At 41.4% G+C, this 17,022-nt stretch overlaps 1 protein-coding gene across 10 annotated transcripts in view; it reads right to left on the reverse strand.

Annotated features, from left to right (window-relative positions):
• The window catches only part of LOC121546157 (E3 ubiquitin-protein ligase UBR4-like), a 163,596-nt gene extending 147,328 nt beyond the window's left edge, over positions 1-16,268 (reverse strand). For all 10 annotated transcript variants that reach the window (XM_045209505.1, XM_045209496.1, XM_045209501.1 and 7 more), the window contains exons 1-7: positions 16,134-16,268; positions 14,555-14,652; positions 11,670-11,773; positions 4,106-4,235; positions 1,078-1,217; positions 718-965; positions 207-331 (exon numbers count right to left, since the gene is read on the reverse strand). In XM_045209505.1, coding sequence (XP_045065440.1) covers positions 207-331; positions 718-965; positions 1,078-1,217; positions 4,106-4,235; positions 11,670-11,773; positions 14,555-14,652; positions 16,134-16,258 — 970 coding nt within the window. In that variant the 5' untranslated portion in view covers positions 16,259-16,268. The remainder of the gene's footprint in view (positions 1-206; positions 332-717; positions 966-1,077; positions 1,218-4,105; positions 4,236-11,669; positions 11,774-14,554; positions 14,653-16,133) is intronic.
• Between the last annotated feature and the right edge of the window lie 754 nt (positions 16,269-17,022).

Consider the following 17,022-nt stretch of genomic DNA (forward strand, 5'->3'; position numbering starts at 1 on the left):
CTTGAAGCCAAAATAAAACATATTTCCACTAAAATCAATGATTTACAGACTAGAATCATTGGACAGAATCACAGGGTAAGCTCAGTCAGGAGAACATTGTTTAACCGCTTGAAAAGTCGACTTTTGACTCTGCCATTAAAGGGGACAGTACACTACTATACGCGGCCAAACTGGGAACGGAACCCACAACTGAACCCATCACGTACCGGCGTAGAGACAGCTGAGGGCCAGGACAGTCATGTCCAGCAGTCTCCCAGGGGTCAGTGGCTCCAGGACGGGCAGGGACAGGGTGTCCAGGGCCATGGTCACATCTATCACCAGGGAGTGGAACCTGACGGGAAGAGAATAAAAACGGAGTTAGGCCTAAAATAGTGATGATGCATGAAGAACATAGCATGACAGGGCAAAAGACTGAGTGTGAGACTGTGCACGTCACAATATTCCCCTCAGTAGCTATATGACCAACGCAGGCACCAACTCAAGAGCGTGACTACATCAACAAATTCGGTGCAACTGCGACCAGAAGAGATAATTGACTCGAATTAAAATGTTCCCATCACAACAACAATCACTCATCCAATAGTATGCTGCTACAGAGGCAAAATCCTTGAGCAGTTGTGGTTGTACTCCAGTCCAGGACTCCAGTGCTAGGAACCGAACTCTGACGTGACAACAACACAATCTTGGGAGAAATCTGTCACAGACACACAAACCCACCCGTTGCGGACTGCGGTTGCGTCGCCGACGGTGGCGGGCATGATGAAGAAGGAGTTGGCTGAGACGGCGTCCTGGAACCGGTTGATATAGCGCAGGAAGTAAGGGAGGTTGAGGCAGACACGCAGCAACTTCTCTGACCCGCCCAGCTCCTGGAGACTGGACACGTTCTGGGACACGAAGGCATTCTTCATTTTGGCCTGGAAGGTCTGGTCTGTCGCCGTCGTCTGGTCGTCACGCTCACTCTCCGCCTGAAAGAGTAAATATCAAGAAACCCGTAGAAAAAGCTGTTTTCGGCTAACAGGGTGGCCATGATTGGCTTTAACTCAAAAGGCGGGGAAATGTTTCAGGGAGGTTTTCTACCTGTGTGTGTCCTGAGGGGGAGGCCAGCATGGTGAGGTCAGGGTTGAACACAGAGGTCAGTTGATTGAAGAAGTTCATCCGCACTTCCTTGTGTCGCAGCTCAGGGTTGACTGGAGAGGGCACCTCCTTCTGCTCCTCCACTGGGAGGGTGAGACACAGGACAGTAAGACATGGTCAGACATCTGTCTAGCCCTAACCCTGTTGAGTAGACTAGCACCATAGCTGTCTGGCCCTAACCCTGTTGAGTAGACTAGCACCATAGCTGTCTAACCCTAACCCTGTTGAGTAGACTAGCACCATAGCTGTCTAACCCTAACCCTGTTGAGTAGACTAGCACCATAGCTGTCTGGCCCTAACCCTGTTGAGTAGACTAGCACCATAGCTGTCTGGCCCTAACCCTGTTGAGTAGACTAGCACCATAGCTGTCTAACCCTAACCCTGTTGAGTAGACTAGCACCATAGCTGTCTGGCCCTAACCCTGTTGAGTAGACTAGCACCATAGCTGTCTGGCCCTAACCCTGTTGAGTAGACTAGCACCATAGCTGTCTAACCCTAACCCTGTTGAGTAGACTAGCACCATAGCTGTCTGGCCCTAACCCTGTTGAGTAGACTAGCACCATAGCTGTCTGGCCCTAACCCTGTTGAGTAGACTAGCACCATAGCTGTCTAACCCTAACCCTGTTGAGTAGACTAGCACCATAGCTGTCTGGCCCTAACCCTGTTGAGTAGACTAGCACCATAGCTGTCTGGCCCTAACCCTGTTGAGTAGACTAGCACCATAGCTGTCTGGCCCTAACCCTGTTGAGTAGACTAGCACCATAGCTGTCTAACCCTAACCCTGTTGAGTAGACTAGCACCATAGCTGTCTGGCCCTAACCCTGTTGAGTAGACTAGCACCATAGCTGTCTGGCCCTAACCCTGTTGAGTAGACTAGCACCATAGCTGTCTGGCCCTAACCCTGTTGAGTAGACTAGCACCATAGCTGTCTAACCCTAACCCTGTTGAGTAGACTAGCACCATAGCTGTCTAACCCTAACCCTGTTGAGTAGACTAGCACCATAGCTGTCTAACCCTAACCCTGTTGAGTAGACTAGCACCATAGCTGTCTGGCCCTAACCCTGTTGAGTAGACTAGCACCATAGCTGTCTGACCCTAACCCTGTTGAGTAGACTAGCACCATAGCTGTCTAGCCCTAACCCTGTTGAGTAGACTAGCACCATAGCTGTCTGGCCCTAACCCTGTTGAGTAGACTAGCACCATAGCCGTCTAACCCTAACCCTGTTGAGTAGACTAGCACCATAGCCGTCTGGCCCTAACCCTGTTGAGTAGACTAGCACCATAGCCGTCTGGCCCTAACCCTGTTGAGTAGACTAGCACCATAGCTGTCTAACCCTAACCCTGTTGAGTAGACTAGCACCATAGCTGTCTAACCCTAACCCTGTTGAGTAGACTAGCACCATAGCTGTCTAACCCTAACCCTGTTGAGTAGACTAGCACCATAGCTGTCTAACCCTAACCCTGTTGAGTAGACTAGCACCATAGCTGTCTAACCCTAACCCTGTTGAGTAGACTAGCACCATAGCTGTCTGGCCTAACCCTGTTGAGTAGACTAGCACCATAGCTGTCTGGCCCTAACCCTGTTGAGTAGACTAGCACCATAGCTGTCTGGCCCTAACCCTGTTGAGTAGACTAGCACCATAGCTGTCTAACCCTAACCCTGTTGAGTAGACTAGCACCATAGCTGTCTGGCCCTAACCCTGTTGAGTAGACTAGCACCATAGCTGTCTGGCCCTAACCCTGTTGAGTAGACTAGCACCATAGCTGTCTGGCCCTAACCCTGTTGAGTAGACTAGCACCATAGCTGTCTAACCCTAACCCTGTTGAGTAGACTAGCACCATAGCTGTCTAACCCTAACCCTGTTGAGTAGACTAGCACCATAGCTGTCTAACCCTAACCCTGTTGAGTAGACTAGCACCATAGCTGTCTAACCCTAACCCTGTTGAGTAGACTAGCACCATAGCTGTCTAACCCTAACCCTGTTGAGTAGACTAGCACCATAGCTGTCTAACCCTAACCCTGTTGAGTAGACTAGCACCATAGCTGTCTGGCCCTAACCCTGTTGAGTAGACTAGCACCATAGCTGTCTGGCCCTAACCCTGTTGAGTAGACTAGCACCATAGCTGTCTGGCCCTAACCCTGTTGAGTAGACTAGCACCATAGCTGTCTGGCCCTAACCCTGTTGAGTAGACTAGCACCATAGCTGTCTAACCCTAACCCTGTTGAGTAGACTAGCACCATAGCTGTCTGGCCCTAACCCTGTTGAGTAGACTAGCACCATAGCTGTCTGGCCCTAACCCTGTTGAGTAGACTAGCACCATAGCTGTCTGGCCCTAACCCTGTTGAGTAGACTAGCACCATAGCTGTCTGGCCCTAACCCTGTTGAGTAGACTAGCACCATAGCTGTCTGGCCCTAACCCTGTTGAGTAGACTAGCACCATAGCTGTCTGGCCCTAACCCTGTTGAGTAGACTAGCACCATAGCTGTCTGGCCCTAACCCTGTTGAGTAGACTAGCACCATAGCTGTCTGGCCCTAACCCTGTTGAGTAGACTAGCACTCTGCAGTGTTAGCTAGCTGGCGCTGACAATGGGGGAACATGAGGTGGCAGAGACTAGGGGCGCCTGGAAGCTGCTGATGGAGGGGAGAAGCCTAGTACCCAGAGGTAGCTGTGGCTAACCATGGTGCTACCCTACAGAGTGCTGTTGAGGCTACTGTAGACCTTCGTTGCAAAACAGTGTGTTTTAATCAATAATTTGGTGACATGTGAATAGTGACATTTGTATAGTTTATCTAAAAAGGATAACTTTTTTAATGTTTCACTATTTTCATTTTTATGAAATTCACTGAGGAGGATCTTCCCCTTCCTCCACTGATGAGCCTCTCAGTCTACTTCCTAAATTGACAGGAATTGAATTGGAATTTAATTGGAATTGACCCCAAGCCTGGTGAGACGTAAGACGAGGACTCACCGTCAGACAGTGTCTTAACTGTCTGTGGCAGCTTGGCTGACTTCATCATGGCTGTGAAAGTGATTATCTCTGTTCTGTCCAGGCGGCTGCAGCCGGTACACAGCCCCTTTATCAACAGGATCAGGTGTTTCTGGAGAGAGGGAGGAGAGGAGGAGAGGAGAAGAGGGTTGAGAAGAGGGGGAGGAGAAGAGGGTTGAGAAGAGGGTTGAGAAGAGGGGGAGGAGAAGAGGGTTGAGAAGAGGGTTGAGAAGAGGGGGAGGAGAAGAGGGGGAGGAGAAGAGGGTTGAGAAGAGGGGGAGGAGAAGAGGGTTGAGAAGAGGGTTGAGAAGAGGGGGAGGAGAAGAGGGGGAGGAGAAGAGGGTTGAGAAGAGGGGGTTGAGAAGAGGGGGAGGAGAAGAGGGTTGAGAAGAGGGGGAGGAGAAGAGGGTTGAGAAGAGGGGGGAGGAGAAGAGGGTTGAGAAGAGGGAGAGGAGAAGAGGGTTGAGAAGAGGAGAGGAGAAGAGGGTTGAGAAGAGGAGAGGAGAAGAGGGGGATGAGTTCTATTATATGCTATTTATTCCACTGCGTGACTGAGTCACTGCCTACTCTATATTTGTAAATACAGTGTAGTCCATTACTATTACTACTACTTAATACAGTCCATTATTATTATTATTATTATTACTACTACGTAACACAGTCCATTATTACGTAATACAGTCCATTATTACTACTACTACTACTACGTAATACAGTCCATTACTACTACTACTACATAATACAGTCCATTACTACTACTACGTAATACAGTCCATTACTACTACTACGTAATACAGTCCACTACTACGTAATACAGTCCACTACTACTACTACTACTACTACTACGTAATACAGTCCATTACTACTACTACTACTACTACTACTACTACATAATACAGTCCATTACTACTACTACTACGTAATACAGTCCATTACTACTACTACGTAATACAGTCCATTACTACTACTACTACTACTACTACTACTACGTAATACAGTCCATTACTACTACTACGTAATACAGTCCACTACTACTACTACTACTACGTAATACAGTCCATTACTACTACTACTACTACGTAATACAGTCCATTACTACTACTACTACGTAATACAGTCCATTACTACTACTACTACTACGTAATACAGTCCATTACTACTACTACTACTACGTAATACAGTCCATTACTACTACTACTACTACGTAATACAGTCCATTACTACTACTACGTAATACAGTCCACTACTACTACTACTACGTAATACAGTCCATTACTACTACTACTACTACGTAATACAGTCCATTACTACTACTACTACTACTACGTAATACAGTCCATTACTACTACTACTACTACTACGTAATACAGTCCATTACTACTACTACTACTACGTAATACAGTCCATTACTACTACTACTACTACTACTACGTAATACAGTCCATTACTACGTAATACAGTCCATTACTACGTAATACAGTCCATTACTACGTAATACAGTCCATTACTACGTAATACAGTCCATTACTACGTAATACAGTCCATTACTACTACTACGTAATACAGTCCACTACTACTACTACTACTACGTAATACAGTCCACTAGTACTACTACTACTACTACGTAATACAGTCCATTACTACTACTACGTAATACAGTCCATTACTACTACTACTACTACGTAATACAGTCCATTACTACTACTACTACTACTAAGTAATACAGTCCATTACTACTACTACTACTACTACGTAATACAGTCCACTACTACTACTACTACTACGTAATACAGTCCATTACTACTACTACTACTACGTAATACAGTCCATTACTACTACTACTACTACTACGTAATACAGTCCATTACTACTACTACTACTACGTAATACAGTCCATTACTACTACTACTACTACTACGTAATACAGTCCATTACTACTACTACTACTACTACGTAATACAGTCCATTACTACTACTACTACTACTACTACGTAATACAGTCCATTACTACTACTACTACTACTACTACTACGTAATACAGTCCATTACTACTACTACTACTACTACGTAATACAGTCCATTACTACTACTACTACTACTACGTAATACAGTCCATTACTACTACTACTACTACTACGTAATACAGTCCATTACTACTACTACTACTACTACGTAATACAGTCCATTACTACTACTACTACTACTACTACTACGTAATACAGTCCATTACTACTACTACTACTACTACGTAATACAGTCCATTACTACTACTACTACTACTACGTAATACAGTCCATTACTACTACTACGTAATACAGTCCACTACTACTACTACTACTACGTAATACAGTCCATTACTACGTAATACAGTCCATTACTACTACTACTACTACTACGTAATACAGTCCATTACTACTACTACTACTACTACTACTACTACGTAATACAGTCCACTACTACTACTACTACTACTACGTAATACAGTCCATTACTACGTAATACAGTCCATTACTACGTAATACAGTCCATTACTACGTAATACAGTCCATTACTACTACTACGTAATACAGTCCATTACTACTACTACGTAATACAGTCCATTACTACTACTACGTAATACAGTCCACTACTACTACTACTACTACTACGTAATACAGTCCATTACTACGTAATACAGTCCATTACTACTACTACGTAATACAGTCCATTACTACTACTACTACTACTACTACGTAATACAGTCCATTACTACTACTACTACTACGTAATACAGTCCATTACTACTACTACTACTACTACTACTACGTAATACAGTCCACTACTACTACTACTACTACTACGTAATACAGTCCATTACTACTACTACTACTACTACTACGTAATACAGTCCATTACTACTACTATGTAATACAGTCCATTACTACTACTACGTAATACAGTCCATTACTACTACTACTACTACTACGTAATACAGTCCATTACTACTACTACTACTACTACGTAATACAGTCCATTACTACTACTACGTAATACAGTCCATTACTACTACTACGTAATACAGTCCATTACTACTACTACTACTACGTAATACAGTCCATTACTACTACTACGTAATACAGTCCATTACTACTACTACTACTACTACTACGTAATACAGTCCATTACTACTACTACTACTACTACTACGTAATACAGTCCATTACTACTACTACTACTACGTAATACAGTCCATTACTACTACTACTACTACTACGTAATACAGTCCATTACTACTACTACTACTACTACTACGTAATACAGTCCATTACTACTACTACTACTACTATGTAATACAGTCCATTACTACTACTACTACGTAATACAGTCCATTACTACTACTACTACGTAATACAGTCCATTACTACTACTACGTAATACAGTCCATTACTACTACTACTACTACTACGTAATAAAGTCCATTACTACTACTACTACTACTACGTAATACAGTCCATTACTACTACTACGTAATACAGTCCACTACTACTACTACTACTACTACGTAATACAGTCCACTACTACTACTACTACTACGTAATACAGTCCATTACTATTACTACTACGTAATACAGTCCATTACTACTACTACTACGTAATACAGTCCATTACTACTACTACTACTACGTAATACAGTCCACTACTACTACTACTACTACGTAATACAGTCCATTACTACTACTACGTAATACAGTCCATTACTACTACTACTACTACTACGTAATACAGTCCATTACTACTACTACTACTACTACGTAATACAGTCCATTACTACTACTACTACGTAATACAGTCCATTACTACTACTACTACTACTACGTAATACAGTCCATTACTACTACTACTACTACTACGTAATACAGTCCATTACTACTACTACTACTACGTAATACAGTCCATTACTACTACTACTACGTAATACAGTCCATTACTACTACTACTACTACGTAATACAGTCCATTACTACTACTACTACTACGTAATACAGTCCATTACTACTACTACTACTACTACGTAATACAGTCCATTACTACGTAATACAGTCCATTACTACGTAATACAGTCCATTACTACGTAATACAGTCCATTACTACTACTACGTAATACAGTCCACTACTACTACTACTACTACGTAATACAGTCCACTAGTACTACTACTACTACTACGTAATACAGTCCACTAGTACTACTACTACTACTACGTAATACAGTCCATTACTACTACTACGTAATACAGTCCATTACTACTACTACTACTACGTAATACAGTCCATTACTACTACTACTACTACTAAGTAATACAGTCCATTACTACTACTACTACTACTACGTAATACAGTCCACTACTACTACTACTACTACGTAATACAGTCCATTACTACTACTACTACTACGTAATACAGTCCATTACTACTACTACTACTACGTAATACAGTCCATTACTACTACTACTACTACGTAATACAGTCCATTACTACTACTACTACTACGTAATACAGTCCATTACTACTACTACTACTACTACGTAATACAGTCCATTACTACTACTACTACTACTACGTAATACAGTCCATTACTACTACTACTACTACTACTACTACGTAATACAGTCCATTACTACTACTACTACTACTACGTAATACAGTCCATTACTACTACTACTACTACTACGTAATACGGTCCATTACTACTACTACTACTACGTAATACAGTCCATTACTACTACTACTACTACGTAATACAGTCCATTACTACTACTACTACTACTACTACTTCGTAATACAGTCCATTACTACTACTACTACTACGTAATACAGTCCATTACTACTACTACTACTACTACTACGTAATACAGTCCATTACTACTACTACGTAATACAGTCCACTACTACTACTACTACTACGTAATACAGTCCATTACTACGTAATACAGTCCATTACTACTACTACTACTACTACGTAATACAGTCCATTACTACTACTACTACTACTACTACTACGTAATACAGTCCACTACTACTACTACTACTACTACTACGTAATACAGTCCATTACTACGTAATACAGTCCATTACTACGTAATACAGTCCATTACTACGTAATACAGTCCATTACTACTACTACGTAATACAGTCCATTACTACTACTACGTAATACAGTCCATTACTACTACTACGTAATACAGTCCACTACTACTACTACTACTACTACGTAATACAGTCCATTACTACGTAATACAGTCCATTACTACTACTCGTAATACAGTCCATTACTACTACTACTACTACTACGTAATACAGTCCATTACTACTACTACTACTACGTAATACAGTCCATTACTACTACTACTACTACTACGTAATACAGTCCACTACTACTACTACTACTACTACGTAATACGGTCCATTACTACTACTACTACTACTACGTAATACAGTCCATTACTACTACTATGTAATACAGTCCATTACTACTACTACGTAATACAGTCCACTACTACTACTACTACTACTACGTAATACAGTCCATTACTACTACTACTACTACTACTACGTAATACAGTCCATTACTACTACTATGTAATACAGTCCATTACTACTACTACGTAATACAGTCCATTACTACTACTACTACTACTACGTAATACAGTCCATTACTACTACTACGTAATACAGTCCATTACTACTACTACTACTACGTAATACAGTCCATTACTACTACTACTACTACGTAATACAGTCCATTACTACTACTACGTAATACAGTCCATTACTACTACTACTACTACTACTACGTAATACAGTCCATTACTACTACTACTACTACGTAATACAGTCCATTACTACTACTACTACTACTACGTAATACAGTCCATTACTACTACTACTACTACTACGTAATACAGTCCATTACTACTACTACTACTACTATGTAATACAGTCCATTACTACTACTACTACGTAATACAGTCCATTACTACTACTACTACGTAATACAGTCCATTACTACTACTACGTAATACAGTCCATTACTACTACTACGTAATAAAGTCCATTACTACTACTACTACTACTACGTAATACAGTCCATTACTACTACTACGTAATACAGTCCACTACTACTACTACTACTACTACGTAATACAGTCCACTACTACTACTACTACTACGTAATACAGTCCACTACTACTACTACTACTACGTAATACAGTCCATTACTATTACTACTACGTAATACAGTCCATTACTACTACTACTACGTAATACAGTCCATTACTACTACTACTACTACGTAATACAGTCCACTACTACTACTACTACTACGTAATACAGTCCATTACTACTACTACGTAATACAGTCCATTACTACTACTACTACTACGTAATACAGTCCATTACTACTACTACTACTACTACTACTACGTAATACAGTCCATTACTACTACTACTACGTAATACAGTCCATTACTACTACTACTACTACTACGTAATACAGTCCATTACTACTACTACTACTACGTAATACAGTCCATTACTACTACTACTACTACGTAATACAGTCCATTACTACTACTACTACGTAATACAGTCCATTACTACTACTACTACTACTACTACTACGTAATACAGTCCATTACTACTACTACTACTACGTAATACAGTCCATTACTACCTCATTACTTCTACTACTTGTTATTTTGGATTCGTCTCTTTTCATTGTTATTGATTAATGTACTGCGTTGTTGAGAGAGCTAGCACATCAGCATTTCCCTGCACCGTTCATCCCTGCCGTAAACTGTGTATGTAACAAATACAATTTGATTTGATTTTGAGAGGACAGTCTTTCTCAGGGACGTGACCAGGACAACATAGAATATCAGGATTTGGGCAAGGGAATAGTTGAGTTCCAATTAGGATGGAGAGATCTATCTATGAATAATCAAGAAATATCCCATCGCTGCTGTCTGTCTGTTGGATAACGGACTGGACACATTACACCGCAAAGTAGGTTTAGATAAACACAGCGGAGGGTGGATAGCCTGGTCCCAGATCTGTTTGTGCTGGCGATGCCAACTCTGGCATGAGAATGACTACAGGAGTTGGAAGGACAGGACAGAGAGGATTGGTATAAGCCAGGACTCGCCAACCCTGTTTTCCTGGAGAGCCTTCCTGTAGGTTTTCGCTCCAACCCCAGTTGTAACTAACCTGATTCAGCTTTTCAAAAACAGCTAATTAACAGGGTTGGAGTGGAACAGGAACAGGGTTGGAGTGGAAACCTACTGGACGCTATCTCTGCAGGAACAGGGTTGGAGTGAAAACCTACTGGACGGTATCTCTCCAGGAACAGGGTTGGAGTGAAAACCTACTGGACGGTATCTATCCAGGAACAGGGTTGGAGTGAAAACCTACTGGACGGTATCTATCCAGGAACAGGGTTGGAGTGAAAACCTACTGGACGGTATCTATCCAGGAACAGGGTTGGTGAGCCCTGGTCTAAGCACTTCTCTCACCTGTGAGACGGCGCATGCTTCGTCAGGGTTCTCCAGCCGCAGCAGTGAGAATTCAATCAATACTTTACAGGCTGTTGCTACGGACAGCAACTGGTTTCTGGGGACTAGAGGTGGGGGAGAACAGAGGCAGAAGATGACGGATTAGATTTGATAGGAACAGCCTCGTTAATAACAGGTACACAACACTGCAATCTTCACATTTTTATACAAGTTGTATATTGATATACTTCAAGGCCATGCGGAACACAGACAGCAAAAGCTACTGTAACTGGGCTTCAGTAAAATAAACAGCAGCACAGACAACATGAATATAGTGCACCAATTGTAAGGTAGAAATACTGTAAGCATGTTTCTATCAAATGACTAACGCCTGCAAGTTAAGAGTGGAAAGCAGAACACACCGGTAGGGTCACAGTTTCTTCTTAGGGGACTATCACACCAAATGTCCTCCCGCATGTCGTTGGAAGACCAAAGCGAAAGTAATATGCTTCATGATAAATCATAGATGGATTTAACGTGAGCATTTTTGTCCAATAAACCAAATGACTCACATGGACAGTGGTTATGCGTAGGAATTTTTGTTTGACATTTGGCAATGTGAAACCAACCAGACCAACAAAAAAAAAAATACAACGTAATACAATGAACTCTGATTCGAACTATAACTCATAACTACGTGTGAAAACACCTGTAGCCGTAGATATCTCAGACCTTGGAGCAACATAAGGTAGGCAATGGCACAAGGTCTGGGGAGGATGTCAGCTTCTCGCTGACATTTCGAAAGGGGAAACGAAAGTTGTTCCGGGGGATCTTCAGACAGACAACTCTCACAACGAATCACAAATGTGTGTAGGCGGAGCTTAAAAAATGCGTCAGGAATTGTGCTAATGTTTAGCTAGGGCAACAAGCAGATACGGCAGTGACATCACCGTTGACGCGCTTCCCGTTTCCGACTCGCCCGCTCTGTCCCAAGTGACGCCAGAACTTCTACAGACGTGTAAGCTGGAGCATTGGTACAATACCGGAACCCATCTGTCCAGAGCGGTGGTCAACAACATTTTCTGAGTCAAGATCACTTGGAGTCAAAAATGCAAGCAGAGATCTACCAGCTGAGCTTTTTTTTTTTATGTCACTTAAAATTCGTAAGCCTGTGCAACATTAACCAATTAAAAACAGTTCTGTAGCAATGAGGTTTGTGCAGTAGGCTATAGACCCCAATACATTATCACTGCATATTGGCTATGCTTGAATTGTCCTGCCAATGTTGTTCTTCTCAGACCATATTGAAATTATATATATTTTTTAATTGGTATATGATCACAATGGTAATAGATACTTTGTTGTATTACTTGTGAGGCACAGCTGAGTGCGCATAATATATATATATATATTACTGGATCTGATGGTCAGTCTGAAGGGGAGCGAGGGAGTAGCGGTGAGGCTGCCTCTCACCCGACTCACAGTCCCCTCCGCTCTCTCTCTCTCCCTCCCTCCCTCCCTCCCTCCCTCCCTCCCTCCGCTGAGAAAAGGGGACGCTCTTCCAGCTGATGGAGAAACTTAAGTCGCACTGCATTATTTCTGCCTCATGCATGAATTCATGTTGTTACTCCTATGACCAGAGAAAGTGAAATATTACTCGATATTAAAAAACCTAAGCAGATAATAACAACTCAAGCTTATCAGAACACTGCTATACTATTCACTGCAGCTGCAGTGCTGGTTGTGGCGCGAGTGGAAGTAGGGGCGAACGCGCATTTTATGGCTTATAAAAGTGTCGAACAAAGTGTTGACAGTGCTGAGTAACAACTTAAACAGGAACTTACTCATAAAAACAGCAGCTCTTTGCTGTATTCGTTGAGTCTCTCTCATGGTTGATTTATTTATATTTTTTATCTCACAGTATCAACTTTGCTGTGTGTTCGAGGCTTCTTTTTACAGTCTATGGCTGAAGGAAACTGTGCAGACACTGTGATCTGAGCTATCTGATTGGCCAGCAGTAGGCCTATAGACCACTTTCTGTGTTTGAAAACATTGCTGCACGAGGGCAATGCGCGCAAGTTGGTGTCAGAACAAAGGGGGGAGTTTTTATAGAACGGCAGCAAAAAAAAGCCTCCATTTACATGTTGCTTATGAGTGCATTTCACACTACTTTAGGATTATAATTGGATTTTAAGGCTCGTATGAATGTCCTGCTTAATATAATGTTTGTGGCATCATCACAAATCAACTGCATTGTACTTAAAAAACACTTCAACCAGTAAAATGGCTCTTTGGCTAGCTTTTGCTACAGCCTATATCAATGAGCATTAGCATTCTAGCTAACAACTGCTGCATCCAAAAGTTATTTAGCAAAGATCACAACCAAATATAATCTTAGCGACTGTTCAAGCAAGAATCAAAACATTATTGTAAGCGTATGGGAACCCCCCCAAAGAAGTTATTTTGTTTAGAAGTAATAAAAACGTAAATCTAGGCAATGTTGAATGGGCGCAGATGGAGATGGCTTTCATACTGTCGCCATGACGTCAGAGTGTCGTGTACTGGAAAAGGTATATAAGTGCACTTAAATGGTTCAAAATGGGAAACACTGCCCTTCCAAGCGCTAGGGCTGCTGAATCAAGTGCACCTAACAGCGCAAAACAAATTTTTTAAAAATAGGAACGCAAGGCTTTAATGGTTGGGTTTTTTATAGAAATATTCAGTTATCGACTAGGAATGCCTTGGAGATCGACCAGTCGACTGTTTGGTGACCACTGGTCTAGAGAGACTAGTCTCTTCTCACAAAACAAATTTACGAAGGAGTGGTTGGTAAAGTAGTTGAAATGGTAGGTATAGACAAAGTAGTTAAATTAGTTATTGGATAGTTCATGGGTAGTTGAACCTACTTTGTCCACAGACTGTGGTGATGTAATGTGCAGAGAGGGCCACGAAGGAGGAGTAGAATGGCTCATACTGTTTATCATGGTGCAGGATCTCAGATTCACTGCAATGACATGGAAAATGAGGAGGGAGGGTCATTGCAAAATACACAACAAATGCATTACAAAAGTACAGTTCAACTCACAGTCAAGAATAGTACTGTGTTGCTGTTGAGAAGATTTTGTAAAAAATAAAAAAATTAAGACAAGTGAATACTGTGGTTTAGAGTCTTCTGGAACACCAGGTCCATCAGTTTCACATATTTGGTTGTATGTTTTGTTGTCATTTGACTACAATGATTTTATAGCTTCAAATTATAATGTCAGAAATTCAATAGACTGTCAGTTATTGCATCCAGAGATGCATCTATGAATCTGAGTGGTTTCTCCAGCCCCCTCCCTGAGCAGCTGTTGCACATATTTGATCTATCCCAAAAACCACAACACCTGACTTGACTAATCAAGGGCTTGATGGTTAGTTAACTAGTAGTCAAATCAGGTGTGCTAGTGTTGGGATAGATCAAATGTGTGTGCAATGGCAGTTCTGCCATTTCAGTTGATGGATGGGGATGGAGAAATCAAAACCTCTCAAATTCATAGATGCAGCTCTGGATGCTAGGACTGACAGACAGTTCAAGACAATGACATGATAACAAATGTTCTACAAACTTTGAAGCTATACAGTTCAGTGTACTCAAATGGCAACACAAAAATGTTGTACTATTAGCTAGCTATACTTTATGATAAGGTTTGATAGTTGCACTAAGCTCATTAGACTTGACACACAAGGCATTTAACAGTAGAACGTTAACTGATAAGCTTCAAGAATCAATGGGTGTATCAACGACTGAAGTGACCATTGAACTGTAAGAAATATCCCAGATTGTAGCTCGCTGTTGACAGTCCTTTGGGCTAACGTTAACTACCTAACTCAGAACGGATCAGGGAGTGCAAAGTCAAGAAATGTTGTAGTTAGCCCACATCAAATGACATTTGAAACGATTACATCAACAGCTGTGTCAACTCGTGATGTTGACATATCTATTCCGTTCAAAAACAATAATGCCACAGGCTAAGCTTTCGTTTTCGATTCTTGCGATACTAAAAATGTTGCTAGTTCGTCAGCTGTGGTTAGCAAAAGCCTCAACTAAGCAACGTAACGTTAGCTAACATTACAGTAACTCGCTAAGCTACAATGATTGGCTTGGAATCTGGCTGGTTTATTGTCATGCAAATACGACAAACTCTTCCGAATTCTGTTATGGTTTTACAGCAATGTTTAATTCAACGTAAACTGCAGTATACAATGGCAGGGATCTGTTTTAGCTAGCTGGCACGTAACGCTACACACCCTTTTCGACCTGATGATGAAGCAGATTCCTACTGGACATATTACCCTAGCTAGCTAGCAAGCTATACTAACGCGAAGCACTATGCAAATCAGCTGAGTGAAAAAGCTAGCGAAGTTAGCATGCTAGCTAGCTGTTATATTCAGCTCTTTCTCGTCAACAGAGCGCTGCATTTCGCAGACAGGGACGATTTTTACCTATTTATTATGGATCCTATAAGCTGAGGTAGCTCTTTCGTTTCAAAGGCTGTGTACGAAGCTGATAAAAGCGGCGGTACAGCAGCAGTCCATTTCGGTTCCCCATCTCCTCCACTCGACGCCATCTTGAGATTCCGTACTAGACAAGCGAGCGATACTTTTTCAACAACCTCCCTTCAAAGGAAATTAGGTTAATCACCCGATTCAAAATAACAGGAAGTGTCGACATAGATATTATAAATCAAAGAAGCGCTTTAATAAAGGGCTATAATAAACTACTACAATAAATTAGTAAGGTCATTTCGTAGATCGATAGATGTAGAAAGTATAGAGAGAAGTATAGAAAATAAAGACAGTGAAAGAATTGCTATTATTTCTTTATAGCACAACCAAACATCACTTGTAAGCCTACTTTGTAAAGAGCAAAAAATTGAAGAAATACTTTCAGAAATAGTATTCATTTTATTGAGAGCATTGGCGTTATTGTGAAAATGTGTTGCACGAGCAGAGTTGTCCATTCACCCCAAAAGGAAAAATGAATACTCTGGAGCGCCTTACTAAACCATGTTTTTAAGACATAAATATATATAATTCAAACTATAATTTACACACAAAAAGCCATGGGGGAAAATATTAGTTAAGAGTAATCATGTGGACACAAAACTTCCAGTGCATCAAAGAAAGACTTAAAAAGACCAACACTGCTGGCCTCAGAGGCAGATGACCCAAAAAACGAACCCCTCAGTACACCCACACACACCACCCACACACACACACACACGCACCACCCACCCTAGTTCATTATCTGTCATAGGGCTGGTCTTCAAGTATCTGTGCCACAAGCACGGTGAACATACCCTTCGGCACACATAAAAAAAGATCTATGGAA

Source organism: Coregonus clupeaformis, chromosome 30 (genome assembly GCF_020615455.1).
Source record: "Coregonus clupeaformis isolate EN_2021a chromosome 30, ASM2061545v1, whole genome shotgun sequence".
Taxonomy (NCBI): domain Eukaryota; kingdom Metazoa; phylum Chordata; class Actinopteri; order Salmoniformes; family Salmonidae; genus Coregonus; species Coregonus clupeaformis.